Below are 13,450 nucleotides of genomic sequence, written 5' to 3' on the forward strand. Positions count from 1 at the left end.
GAGAAAGCTAGAGAAAGCTAGAGACCCAAGTCTGAGAATCAGAGCAGTGAGGGGCTGCTTTCTAGAAAGAAACTGTGTGTGTTAAAGCTGTGCGCATCTGAGACAAATGAGAGCCTGAAGTGGAAGGCCTGAGCAGCAAGGAAGCCGAAAAGAGGTACAGTAGTTGTGCGGGAACCCTGTTATAAGGCCAAGAGGGCTGAATTGTAAAGCCTAGGTGGCAGTGCTGCTGAAGAGAGCCAGATGGCTTGGCATTTTTCATGTATTGTTTTTTTGGCAGAAGAACCCCTGTGTGGGCAACCAAGTGCATGTATGAACTTTATGTTGTTTCTTTTTAATAAAAGTGGGCTACCATGCCCTTAAACAAAAGTTCCTGTTCGCTGTGAACTTACTGAAAAGGCATCTGCCACTGAGTTAAACATCCCCCAATGTTACAATATATATATATATATATATATATATATATATATATATATATATATATATATATATATATATATATATATATATATATATATATATATATATATATATATATATATATATAACGTATGTATGTGCTCTTACATAAGAAAGCGAGGGTCTTGGTCAAACGGCAGCTGGCTCATAATTGTGAAGGCAAGTAAGGGTGGAAAAGACGACTGAAATAGAAGCTAAAAGAATGGACAGGAAAGAAATAAAAAAAAAAGTCTCCTAAAAAAAAAACTAACTGCAAGCAGAAAAAGGAAATATTCCCCAAAGACCCCATATTCCCTAGAATTTTATATATATATATATGTGTATGTACAGTACAGACAAAAAGTTTGGACACACCTTCTCATTCAAAGAGTTTTCTTTATTTTCATGACTATGAAAATTGTAGATTCACACTGAAGGCATCAAAACTATGAATTAACACATGTCCAACTATATACTGAACAAAAAAGTGTGAAACAACTGAAAATTTGTCTTATATTATAAGTTCTTCAAAGTAGCCCCCCTTTGCTTTGATTACTGCTCCGCACACTCTTGGTATTCTGTTGATGAGCTTCAAGAGGTAGTCACCCGAAATGGTTTTCATTTCACAGGTATGCTCTGTCAGGTTTAATAAGTGGGATTTCAAGCCTTATAAATGGGGTTGGGACCATCAGTTGTGTTGTGCAGGAGGTGGATACAGTACACAGCTGATAGTCCTACTGAATAGACTTTGTATTATGGCAATAAAAAAGCAGCTAAGTAAAGAAAAACGAGTGGCCATCATTACTTTAAGAAATGAAGGTCAGTCAGTCCGAACAATTGGGAAAACTTTGAAAGTGTCCCCAAGTGCAGTGGCAAAAACCATCAAGCACTACAAAGAAACTGTCTCACATGACGACCGCCCCAGGAAAGGAAGACCAAGAGTCACCTCTGCTGCGGACGATAAGTTCATCCGAGTCACCAGCCTCAGAAATCGCAGGTTAACAGCAGCTCAGATTAGAGAACAGGTCAATGCCACACAGAGTTCTACTGGGGCTTACTATAACGTTACAGAATTGTGTGTAGAAGGAACAGACCCTAGAGCAGGGATGCAATTAGCGACCCTCCAGCTGTTGCAGAACTACAAGTCCCATGAGGCATAGTAAGACTCTGACAGCCACAAGCATGACACCCAGAGGCAGAAGCATAATGGGACTTGTAGTTTTGCAACAGCTGGTGGAAACTGGCCATGGACTGGTCAACCATTAACATCCACAACCTGCTGCAAAACCCACTGAGTCTGCGGCATCTGAAAAAATTCTGGGGAACACAGCAGTAGGAAGATGGATAAACATGGAGATACCGTTCCAATTGTTAGAAAAACTAGTCCCACGTGAGCAGATCAGCAGATGCACCGGCTTGTAACCTCACAGGCAAATCTGTGTCCTGGCACAGAGGTAGGAGAGCCAATAACCTAGACACAAAATCACCTGCCTTGAGGAATAATCCTCATGGCAAAGTTGAGCATGCCTTGCAGAGACCTAATTGTGCTGAAGTACGTGAAATGGCAACCCAAATGAGGGGCTGAACCGAGGCCACCAGTTTGTGGAACTACAAGACCCATCGGTTTGCCTGAGTGACGCCGGGCTTTCGGTCCCGCGCCTACCTTCTACCTGAACAAAGCGTGCAAAATCCTGTGATACTCCTGCTAGGTACCCACACCATTGGCCGAGACTAATGCTGCAACAAAGGAGAGCCAGAGGGCCCAGAGCGTCCACACTGCCCGCCACAGAATCCAGAAGTGACGTAATTGACCGTGTCACGGAAAGGAAACCACCAGAAAAACGCTAGCCGACGGGAGTGTAGGTAGGAAGGGGGAATTATAAGCCCCAGACTCCTCCTACAAACTCAGGCTAGCCAATGGCCAGCCTTCTAACTTACCTGTAGGTAAAATAAATATATCTCCTAAACCTGTATGGTTTAGGAGATATTCACTGATGGTGCATGCGCTGTGAAGGCCCGGCTGAATGTCTGCACAGGAGTGGCGTTATTGCGGCTCCGGCCACTCACGGCAGAGGGCAAAATGTCAGCTCCCTCAGTGTGGACTGGGATGCAATACGGGGACCTCGTTCTAAGGTGAGTGAGTATTTAATAATGAGCTAGTATGCAGTGCATACTAGCTCATTATGCTTTTGCCTTTTTCTGCATTTTTTTTCCCCCCCCATTTGCGGGTATACAACCGCTTTAAATGCATCAACATTTGCTCTTTTTATGTGTTATGCCATTTGTATTTTTTTTCGTTGGTAAACTTCACAGATCTTAGTGATATCAGTGAGCGGTCAGCCACCTGTTAATTTTCCATTTAATTAATCCATTGTAAGATCTGGACCGGCACCCAATGCATTGGGGTAAGTGGACCAGCCTGGAGTGGTGTAAAAAATATATAAAATGCAGTCACGACATCTGAGAACTGGCATGCCGCAATGTACTATACAAGATTCTGTTTTTGGGCTTAGATACACTTCTAAGGAAACCTGTTCAACAGTGGAAATAAAGAACATAGACAAGCTTTGTGAAACAGATTTTATATTTTTATTAGAAGGGTTTGTTTTTTTCATTTTTTTTAATCAAAAAAGGCAATGGGTGTACAAAGAAAGGACAAAAACAGGAACCTGACAGTAGTACAGCAATTAAGGAATTAGCATGCATGCAATATACACAGCAGTGAATCCGACAAGATAAATAGAAAAAAAAAAAAAAAACACAACAAAAAAAATGGGATGATTTGAGCCAGAATGACCAGAAGCACGCTACTACGTAATACAGGTCACTCTGGCCAAGGAACACAAAACCTGTCTCTACAGCCTTTGTTTCTGAAACTGTGTGTTCACAAGCCTTCCAACGATTGTACCAGAGAGAAGTGTATTCTGGGAGATGTCACTTCAATGTAGAAAGAAACTATGAAGGATATTTTCCAGCAAGTTGCTATGCACTTTTAAGAGACTATACAATAAAATATATCCCCTTCGCTGTGCCGATAAGAACTTTAAAAAAGAAATCACCAAACACAACCAATTAAAAATGTTTACATTTCTACTTTCCTGGCAATAAAACAGTTCTACCTACTGAGGTGGGCAGGGCATGGTAATGGCATTAGTGGGGCTCAACTCCTAAAATGAACATTACGTTTATATAAGATGCAGCCAGGCAGGAGGAAATGTGTTTAGGGTTAGCACTGTACTTCATTATTGTATCATTTTTAATAACGATTATAAAAAGGGACAGGTTCTCTTTAACAAAGTAACCTTTTCTATGCAAATTAATTCCCAGCACATTTTAGTGATCCGGTCTTTGGTATATTGTCTCCAGCAACAGACCCACTAGTGCAAAGAGCAGATTATCACTAGCACACAAAAAATTTGAGTAAGACCCCTTTCATACTGAGGTGCTTTTCAGGCACTCATGCAAAAAAAAAAAAAAGTGCCTGAAAAGCTCACGAAAACCTATTTCCATTAAAATCAATGAATGCTTTCACACTGGGGCAGTGCGGTGAAAAAATGCCCCCCTCCATTGAAATGAATGGAAAGCTCTTCAAAAGCGCCTGAAAAGCTCTTCAAAAGTGCTGGCAGTTTAGAAGCGCCTTAGTGTGAAAGGGGCCTTAAGGTTATTTTCCCACTGGTAACTAGCGGTGGTGTGAATGATATCAGCAGCTGCCGATTCCTGCTGTTGTTTCAGACACCTGGGAGTGGCTAGTCGCCGAGCACTGTACACTTCGATGACAGGACGGCGGTGGTCACAGCTTTTCATGCCTGTCTGCCTAACCAGCAACTACTTGCAGTATTCGCTGCTGTAAGCACATAACGTGCATCCAGCAGTGATCACCATAATTAATTGCTGGCTGGGCAGACAGTAACAGATAGGTATTCTTCAGTGTCTGAAACAGCTGCAGGAATCAGCAGATTCCTGCCATTGCCATTCACACTGGCACTAATCGCCTGTGTGTCTGTAGCTTAAGGCGTGATTTCTGCCTGAGAAAAAGGTCCTCAGTGGCCCTAAAATGTTACTGTTTTAGGTGGCAAATAAAATGTCTTTGCCTTAATGCTTGCTTTTGGTGTGCTGGTGATTATCTGCTGTTCAGACTATGCACTTGACAGCACCACCTTATTTCACCATTGCTCCTACTGATATCAACTGCTGCTTGGAGTGCGCTGGATTACATAAATGTAGGGATTGCTAGTGTGATATGGGCCTAAAAAGTGAAGTGCGCCTATTTTAAATCAACTGCCAGAAAAAGACTTCTCATTGAAAAATGAAGGTGCTCAGGTTATGTACCTATTTTAGCTGCCCAAAAGTGCTTAGCAGAGTTCTCATTTAATGCCTGTTGGAAAAGATCCAGTTGCTTCTCTCTAAATTAGACTAAAATCTGGGGAGGTAAGGGAACAGAGACATTGAAAATACAGTAAATAAACTAAACAAAACATGGCCTCTTCAGTAAAGTCAAGTTGTGAAAACAGCCCAGTTTTGTTATTTTGGTGCTGTGAAAGAGGTTGTATACAACACAGCATCCAGAATCTCTCATTTAACATAGCAGTTCCTCCTGGATCACTCACAGAGTACTACTGCACAAACATCCTGTTTTTTAGAAATATCTCCATTTTGTGTAAACAATAGTAAGCCATAAAACATACATTAGACTTTCACGTTGGGGCCAAGGTGTCTTAACCAATCATAAATGATCAATAAAACTCATCATAAATGATGGAAACACAAATTCTGGTAAACAGCAGTAACAATTTATAATATTAACATAATAAAAACTAAATAAAAGGTATTGTATTCCTTATTTGAATGGCAGATGTCCAGAAATGAAACAACATGTGCTAATAACCATTTCCTCCAATAACGCTGTCACTTTTCCTTTCTGTTACCTTCCAATGGGCCTGTTTGTTAAAATGACGATGCTTTGCTTCTCCAACAGCTGCAGCAGGTCTTCCACACTTCTGGGTGTGTAGAATACCTGCTCCCTTGCTACACACTGTGGTTCCTCCCACTGATTTGTAGATCACTACAGCACTTGCGAGAAGACAAAAGAAACCACAGCTTGCACTGGGGTAACGGGTGTTCAAAAGGTTGAATTCTTCTGGCAGTCAGGGAGAAGCAAAGCAGCAGTGCTTTTAATAAACGGGTACTGGTCCGATAGGCAACTATGGCACCCTAGGGTTTGCAGGGTGTTTAAGTAATAGTGACCCTGTGGTGACTGGGTCATTTTAAACAGCGTTTGTGAAAGGAATGATGCAAGACGTGTGGAAACACAGGCAAAAAAGGTAAAACTGATTAATCACATACCAGTGTTATTCAAATTAAGCAACAAATGTCTAGGCAGAAGCGAATTTCAGTGAAAACAGCATGTGAGAACACCGATTAGATCCTGAGAAGTTCTGTGCAAAGCTTTACTTTTTTTGCAAACGTTTAGGCTGGTCCTGCCTTCTTCATGCAGTTTTTTTTTTTCCTGCACGCTTTATTTATACATGGTACAAAGGCAAGGAAAAAAAAGAAAGGTACAGGGAAGGCTGTGAGAATGGGTAAATCAGGGAAGGCACAACACTCTGTATAGAACCCCCAGACTTTTCGTTTTGGAAATACGTGATTCGAAGCCGAACATAAGTCTGCCCTTCCACTTATTTCTGCAATGTTCTTTGGACTTCATTGTTGCATGAGGTCTTGCAGCCTGTTTTTGTAGATGCTACAAAAACAGGCTGCAACGCCTCATGCAACAATGAAGTCCAAAGAACATTGCAGAAATAAGTGGGAGGGCAGACTTATGTTCGGCTTTAAATCAAGTATTTCCAGAACGAAAAGTCTGGACGTTAGAGCATCCAAAAGTTTGTTTTTTATACAAGTTATTTTTAATGCGATGGGTGGCCTCATAGACCATGAGGAAATAGCAGAAAAAGCTTAACTGAAAAAAAAATGAAAGTTAAAATATGCATGGAACTTCATCTGCCTTATAAAACTGGATCTGCTGACTCCTTGTGACATGCTGTTTTCACTAAAGGAAACCTCATGCTCAATGTGAATAAGCCAGGTTTTTGGCAGGTTCACTTTAATTAAAAATGCAGTATATTACAGCAATGGTGCCAGAAAACAATAAGATTCAGAATAAAAGATCCTGCAATCTTTGTATACAGTACAAAAAGCCTTTTCTATTTGGTATACAAGACAAAAATGGTGTTTAGTTTAAGTAAATAGAGAACTGTGAAAACAAGTTTTTCTTGAGGTCATTTATTCCCCAATAAAAGCTCCAAGTATATTTAATATACATACACAATAGACCAGAGACTAATCTATAAAATGGGGAAATGTTGGGCCGATCTGGGTTATGCAGTGAAATACATTTAGTCCCAATTTTTGGCATTTGTTATAATTGGAAAAATGCATTAAAGTGGGGCATGTGCCCCCGAAAAACTCCATTCACAGATGAAATCCAAATAGCAGAAGTATTGTACCCACCCAAGCATTGTAACTCTGTTCAGCCATTTTTGGAATTCCCATACTCCTGTCAAACAATATAGCTAGAGGGTAAAACCACATTGAGATAAAAGCTGCAGAGGAGCTTGTTTTCGGGTTACTCGTCACTATAGAAGTCTCTACATGGATGCTCCTATGGATAGGAGTCAGACCCTTGCTGTGGATGGCCACTCCCATATCTACCTGTCTTTGCTGTGAAGAGCCACACCCATAATCCCCTGCCATTGCTTTAAATGGCAATGCCCACATCCACTTTTTTTCTATGAATGACTACCCCGCAACCTTCCTTTGCTGCGAAAAATCATTCCCAACTGGTTTTGCTCTGAATATCCAATACCACATCCTCCTGCTCATGCTGTAATTACCCTTCCCCCAACCTTTCCTGTGAATGGCCATTTCCACATCCTCCTGCTCTTTCATGTGAATGGCCACTGCCACATCATCCTGCCCCTTTCCTGTGAATGGCAACTGCCACATCATCCTGCCCCTTTCCTGTGAATGGCAACTGCCACATCATCCTGCCCCTTTCCTGTGAATGGCAACTGCCACATCTTTGTGCCCCTTTCCTGTGAATGGCTACTGCCATATCCTCCTGCCCTTTCCCGTGAATGGCCAATACCACATCCCCCTGCTCTTTCCTGTGAATGGCCACTGCCACAGCATCCTGCCCCTTTCCTGTGAATGGCCACTGCCACATCATCCTGCCCCCTTCCCGTGAATGGCCACTGCCACATCATCCTGCCCCTTTCCCTTGAATGGCCACTGCCACATCCTCCTGCCTTTTCCTGTGACTAGCCACTGCCACATCCAACTGCCCTTGCTGTGGGACTGCTCCTACTTTCACTTCCTGCAACTGGTTCCCTCAACAAAGTGGCTGCTTCAGCCGTGACCAAAAGATGAGATATTTCAAATGACTGGACTATAACCAGAAGGCCTCCCGACCAGAAAACTACTGAAAATAAAAAAAAGGGAAAAAGGAATTATAGTAAATCCAAGGTCAGACTTTTTCTTGCCATACAGAATTTGTTATCAAAAATATATTGAGCCATCTATATCTAGTTCAGATATTCATATTTACACATTGGTAAAGCAAGCATCACCAAATACTTACAGAAATATATACAAAATGGGGAATAAAACAGCTTACTGAAATATTTAAAAAAGTAAAAATAGAAATGCAGCAATAAATTAAGCTTTCACAAACTGATTCGCTTACAACAGTCCACAACAGCTCCAAGAAAAATGCTGCTCTTAAGTTTATTCTTGCTTTTTTTTGGTATTTACACAGTAAAGTCCAATACTGAAAAAGTCATCATATACAGGTTTCTTGGTGAACTCCATAACCTGCACGAGGAAAAGAAAAAAGGAAAAGACTGATGTGATAAATGCCATTAACAGGGAAAAAACCCCAAAAACACATTTTCAAACACTTTTAATGGCTGTGGCTACCAATTGTCCAAGCTGCTAACTGGTTCTTTAGGAGTTATAGAAGTAAATAGCTGAAATTTGACCTGGTGTCAGCCTCTTGCTGATGAGAGAGATGAGCTCATTATTCTGCTGCATCTCCTTCACTGTCCAACAATAAAGTAAAACAGGAGATGAGACCTAGTTTTATTGTCTCACTGCAATAAGGACAATTCAGGGCACCAGGATAGCTATGCTGGGTGGCTCAGTGTAAATATCAGGACTGGATAAGAAGAAATACAAATCATTTGACAGGTAAAACAGGCCTTCCCCTACTCTACTAAAGAAAATCATTTTTGTATTGCTATTGGAGACTGACTTTGTCTCTGGTTGAACCGCTTTGCAGGAGAGGAAGTGAGAGTAAATCTCTCTAAGGGCTCGTTTACACTTGCAAATCGGGAGGCAGTTGAGCCACTTTTTTACTGCCCCTCAAACTGTTCCCCTTTTGCTACAGAGGCAGCAGCCGGGGTTGTACACATCACAATCTGTATCCAGCTTTCTATGCACTACTCTTACAGCCGGAATCTGAAAACTGTAGTCAGCTAGTCATCATAGATAAGGATCAGACTGAGGGAGCATACACAGCAAATGTTTGTATCTTGGAGTGCAACTGTTTTCTGGCTAATAGTGCAGCATTGCCAAGGTAGTGATAGAAACTGTATCCGTCACAAGTATCTGAAGGCAGGAAAATTGATACGACAGCAAAACTTCCTTGATTTTTATCACTGTGGCATTAGGTGGTTGTTTTAGCAACTATAACAATACTGATGCCTAAACTTTAATGCAAGAAATGCATTAAGGTAAAAAATGTTTAGGCTTTAGAACAAATTTAACCACTTCCAGCCCAGGCCAATTCTGGTATTTCTCTCCTACATGTAAAAATCATATATTTTTTTTTTTTTGCTAGAAAATTACAAAGAAATCCCCCAAACATTATATATATAATTTTTTATCCATAATTTTTTTATTTTATCAAAAGAGAACATAACAATTAAGATTGTTGCAAATGGTATTATATATATAATTTTATCAGAGAACCTAGAGAATAAAATGGCAAATGGCGGTCATTGCAATTTATGTCACACAGTATTTGCACAGCAAGTTTTCAAATGCAATTTTTTTGGGAAAAAATAGCAACCGTTTTGAAAAAAAAAAAAACGCAATATGTTTTACTTTTTGCTATAATAAATATCCCCAAAAAATATATAAAAAAAAACTATTTTTTTCCTCAGTTTAGGCCGATGTGTATTCTTCTACCTATTTTTGATAAAAAAATAAAAAATAAAATAAAAATTGCAATAAGCGTATATTGATTGTTTTGCGGAAAAATTATAGCGTCTACAAAATAGGGGATAGTTTTATGGCATTTTTATTATTATTTATTTTTTAACTAGTAATGGCAACGATCTGCGATTTATATCGGGACTGTGACATTATGGCGGACACATCGGACAATTTTGACACATTTTTGGGACCATTGGTATTTATACAACGATCAGTGCTATAAAAATGCATTGATTACTGTAAAAATGTCACTGGCAGGGAAGGGGTTAACACTAGGGGGCGATCAAGGGGTCGTGTTCCCTAGCATGTGTTCTAACTGAAGGAGGGAGGGGACTGTGTAGGGGAGATGACAGATCGCGGCTCATACTCTGTATGAACAGACTATCAGTCTCTTCTCACCTCAGAGAACCAGAAACTGTGTGTTTACACACACTGATCCCGGTTTTCCGTGTGTCATCAGCGAACGTGGGAGCCCGGCGGTGATCGTGACCGCTAGGCACTTGCATTGGCTCCGGGGGAGAGCAGAGGGCACGCGCCCCTAGTGGCCACAGGGCAAAGTGACGTAACATAAAGACGCTTCGCCCAGCCGTGCCATTCTGCCGCAGTACAGCGGCGGCTGGTCAGCAAGAGGTTAATGATTCTTGATGCAAAAAACAAAAAAAAACAATATAACTCATTGTGTTTTCTGGTAAAATATAAAAGATGTTACGCTGAGTAAATAGATACCCAACATGTCATGCTTTAAAATTGTGCACACTCATGGAATGGCGCCACACTTTGATACTTAAAAATATCCATAGGCTACGCTTTAAACAGTTATACAGGTTACCAGTTTAGAGTTAGGCCGCGTACACACGCGGGGACTGTTCGCCCAACTTTGTCCGTCAAACAGTTTCAGCGGACAGTCCGCTCAAAATTAGCATGGATGGACTTGCCCACACATGACGAACGAACAGTCCGCTGAAACCGTGTGCGATGACGTGAACGGCACGTACGACGGGACTAGAAAACGACGTCCTATACACTGCAATGCAAACTTCGGCGTGTAAATCCTTTCTGAGCATGCGCGGAACTTAGTTTGACGAACAAGCCTACACACGAGGAGACTGTTCGCTGAAACAAAACTTTGTTCAGCAGACTGTCCGCTGAAACTGTCCGCTGAAAGCCCACACACGAGCGGACTGTCCGCCGAAACACTGTTCAGCGGACAAAGTTGAGCGAACAGTCCCCGCGTGTGTACGCGGCCTCACAAAGGAGGTCTAGTGCTAGAATTACTGCTCTCGCTATAAGGTTTTCGGCGATACCTTTCTATATGTGGGCATAACCTACTTATGCGTTCACATCTGCACACGAGGCGGTTTACAAAAATGTTTCTATTATTTTTCATTTACATTTTTATACTGTCCCTTTCATTTATTTTTTATTTTGTTCACTTTTTTTCCCTATTACAAGAAATGTAAACATCCCTTTTAATAGAAATAAGTCATGACAGGTCCTCTTTATGGAGACATTTGTGGTATAGGGGGCACACATGTACGTAAATGAATGCATAACACATATACATGCCGGAATTGTAACAATAAGTCTACATCCCTCAATTATAGGGAACTCAAAAATCAGCTGCAACGGTAATGCGTCATCTGTTGTTGATTCCAGTACTGTCATTTTTCAGCTTTTCACATACATAGGCAGTTTTGACACTTGACATATTTGGTATCCATTTACTTGGCACTACCTCATCTTATTTTGTAAAAAAATTGATTGGGTACTAATTGCGTACACTAAAATGCATTTTAGTGTACTAAAAAATAAATATTTGATAAGCAGTTGCTCAAATATCATGTGACATAAAAAATTGCAACTACCATCTTTTTATTCAACAGGCCCTCTTCTGCATTCAGAAAATATACAATATACTGAGGGGTTTTAAGTAAATTTATAGCCTAAAATGCAGATGTGTGCAAAAAATTTAAAAGTTGCTCCAGAGAGGAAGTGATTAAGAGAAAATTATAATGGGTTGGGTGCAGCTTTATTTTTAAAAGTAGAGTACGAATAGTTGATGCTGCTGCAATGTTACCCAGGAAAAACATCCAATACATTCTTTGTGAATAGCAAATAAACAAAGGACAGACACTCACCAGGTTAATGGCTGCTTTGTCTCTGCACCTTTGGTCCAACACTTTGAGTCTCCTCTTCAGGGCTGGGACGTTTGCAAGAAGACACCACAGAGTTCATAGCATTCCTCCCTGAGCAGAGAATAGACAATGGTCATGTGTACCAGTTATGCCGCAAAGGAGGTATAATTTTTCTATGCATGTGTTCACCAACAAATGTATGGAGTTCTACTCTGCCACAATGAATATGTATTACAAATACTATCTCCTGAACTAGAGCAGAGCCTCGTACTTGCCTAATTTTGCAAACCAGGGAGATCCACTAAATAGATACAGCAAAAAAGGCATCTGCTGGACAGCAGAAGGAACTGACACCTCTATGTTAATACTACATGTTGCGTAGAATCATTTTTCAAAAGGGGCCCATAGTGCTTTAACCAGATAACTGTATTTTTTCTTTGATGTAGGATACACTCTAGCAGGGACATCCCTAATGGAATTTCATGCTGTGTTGGACTGATGCTATCCCATGAAAATGATATGTACTTTTAAACATTAAATACCTTGTATTAGGTAAGACTGCTGGCTGTCTCCATGGCTGTAATGTAGGATACTGCTCCCCTGCCAATAACCTTGGAGAAATGACATTCAATTAGGTCCCAATTAAACATTTTGTGTTAATTAGCTCTGCTTCATGATGATAAATATAACAGTATTTATATTGTGCTTTGCTCTCTCAGGACTGAAAGCTCTGTACAGAACATGCATTAAGTAATACATAGAATCAGAGATGAATTCAACAGACTTGAATTGATTGGGGCTTTACTGCATTTCTGAGCCTTTTAGACTGAAATGGCGAGCGAGTATGATAAAAGCATGGCCATGTGTAAGAAGGCCAATACTGTGCAGCCAGTTTTGTGATTCAGGCTTCCGACAACAAATCCCTGACTAATACCGAATACACACAATCGGAATTTTGGTTGGAAAAAGCTCTGATAGTTTTCCCGACGGAATTCCGACTGGATTCCGCACCAGTTGTCTTGCATACACACGGTCACACCAAATTCCGACCGTCAAGAAAGCGGTGACGTACAACACGTACGACGGGACTAGAAAAAGGAAGAAGTTCAATAGCCAGTTGCCAATAGCTTCCATCTTGTAGTTGTATCTGAGCATGCGTGTGTTTTTGCGCATCGGAATTGCACACACACAATCGGAATTTCCGCTAGAAAGTTTTTCCGTCGGAAAAATTGAGAACATGCTCTCAAATTTTTGCTGGCAGGAATTCGGCCAGCTAAACTCTGATGGAGCATACACGCGGTTGTATTTTATGATGAAAGGCGCTCATCGGTCTTTTGCTGGCCGAAATTCTGATCGTGTGTACCCGGCATTACACTGCAGAGGCAGAGAGTTCAGCCTACGCCCCTGCTTATTGGATAAGTGCCCTAATACTACTCTGCTCTCTTCCCCTATCAGCATCTTCCTCATCAACACATGTGCACTGCCACAAAGCCTGGTTTCTAATGTTGGACCACCCTCTCTTTCTGCTAGATGATTGGGGCATTACAGGTTCATATAAAAATAAATTGGGTACTGACATGGTTTCATTAAAACAGTAAAAAGCTTTA

At 40.9% G+C, this 13,450-nt stretch overlaps 1 protein-coding gene across 1 annotated transcript in view; it reads right to left on the reverse strand.

The window, feature by feature from the left end:
• Positions 1-3,001: 3,001 nt before the first annotated feature.
• The window catches only part of CRY1 (cryptochrome circadian regulator 1), a 78,999-nt gene continuing 68,550 nt past the window's right edge, over positions 3,002-13,450 (reverse strand). The window contains exons 12-14 of the mRNA XM_077468480.1: positions 12,386-12,454; positions 11,847-11,954; positions 3,002-8,304 (exon numbers count right to left, since the gene is read on the reverse strand). Of these exons, the coding sequence (XP_077324606.1) occupies positions 11,851-11,954; positions 12,386-12,454 (173 nt within the window). The 3' untranslated portion in view covers positions 3,002-8,304; positions 11,847-11,850. The remainder of the gene's footprint in view (positions 8,305-11,846; positions 11,955-12,385; positions 12,455-13,450) is intronic.

The sequence above is a fragment of the Lithobates pipiens genome, unplaced genomic scaffold (genome assembly GCF_037356315.1).
Source record: "Lithobates pipiens isolate NorthernLeopardFrog02 unplaced genomic scaffold, aLitPip1_a1.2 Scaffold_8, whole genome shotgun sequence".
In the NCBI taxonomy this organism is placed as follows: Eukaryota; Metazoa; Chordata; class Amphibia; order Anura; family Ranidae; genus Lithobates; species Lithobates pipiens.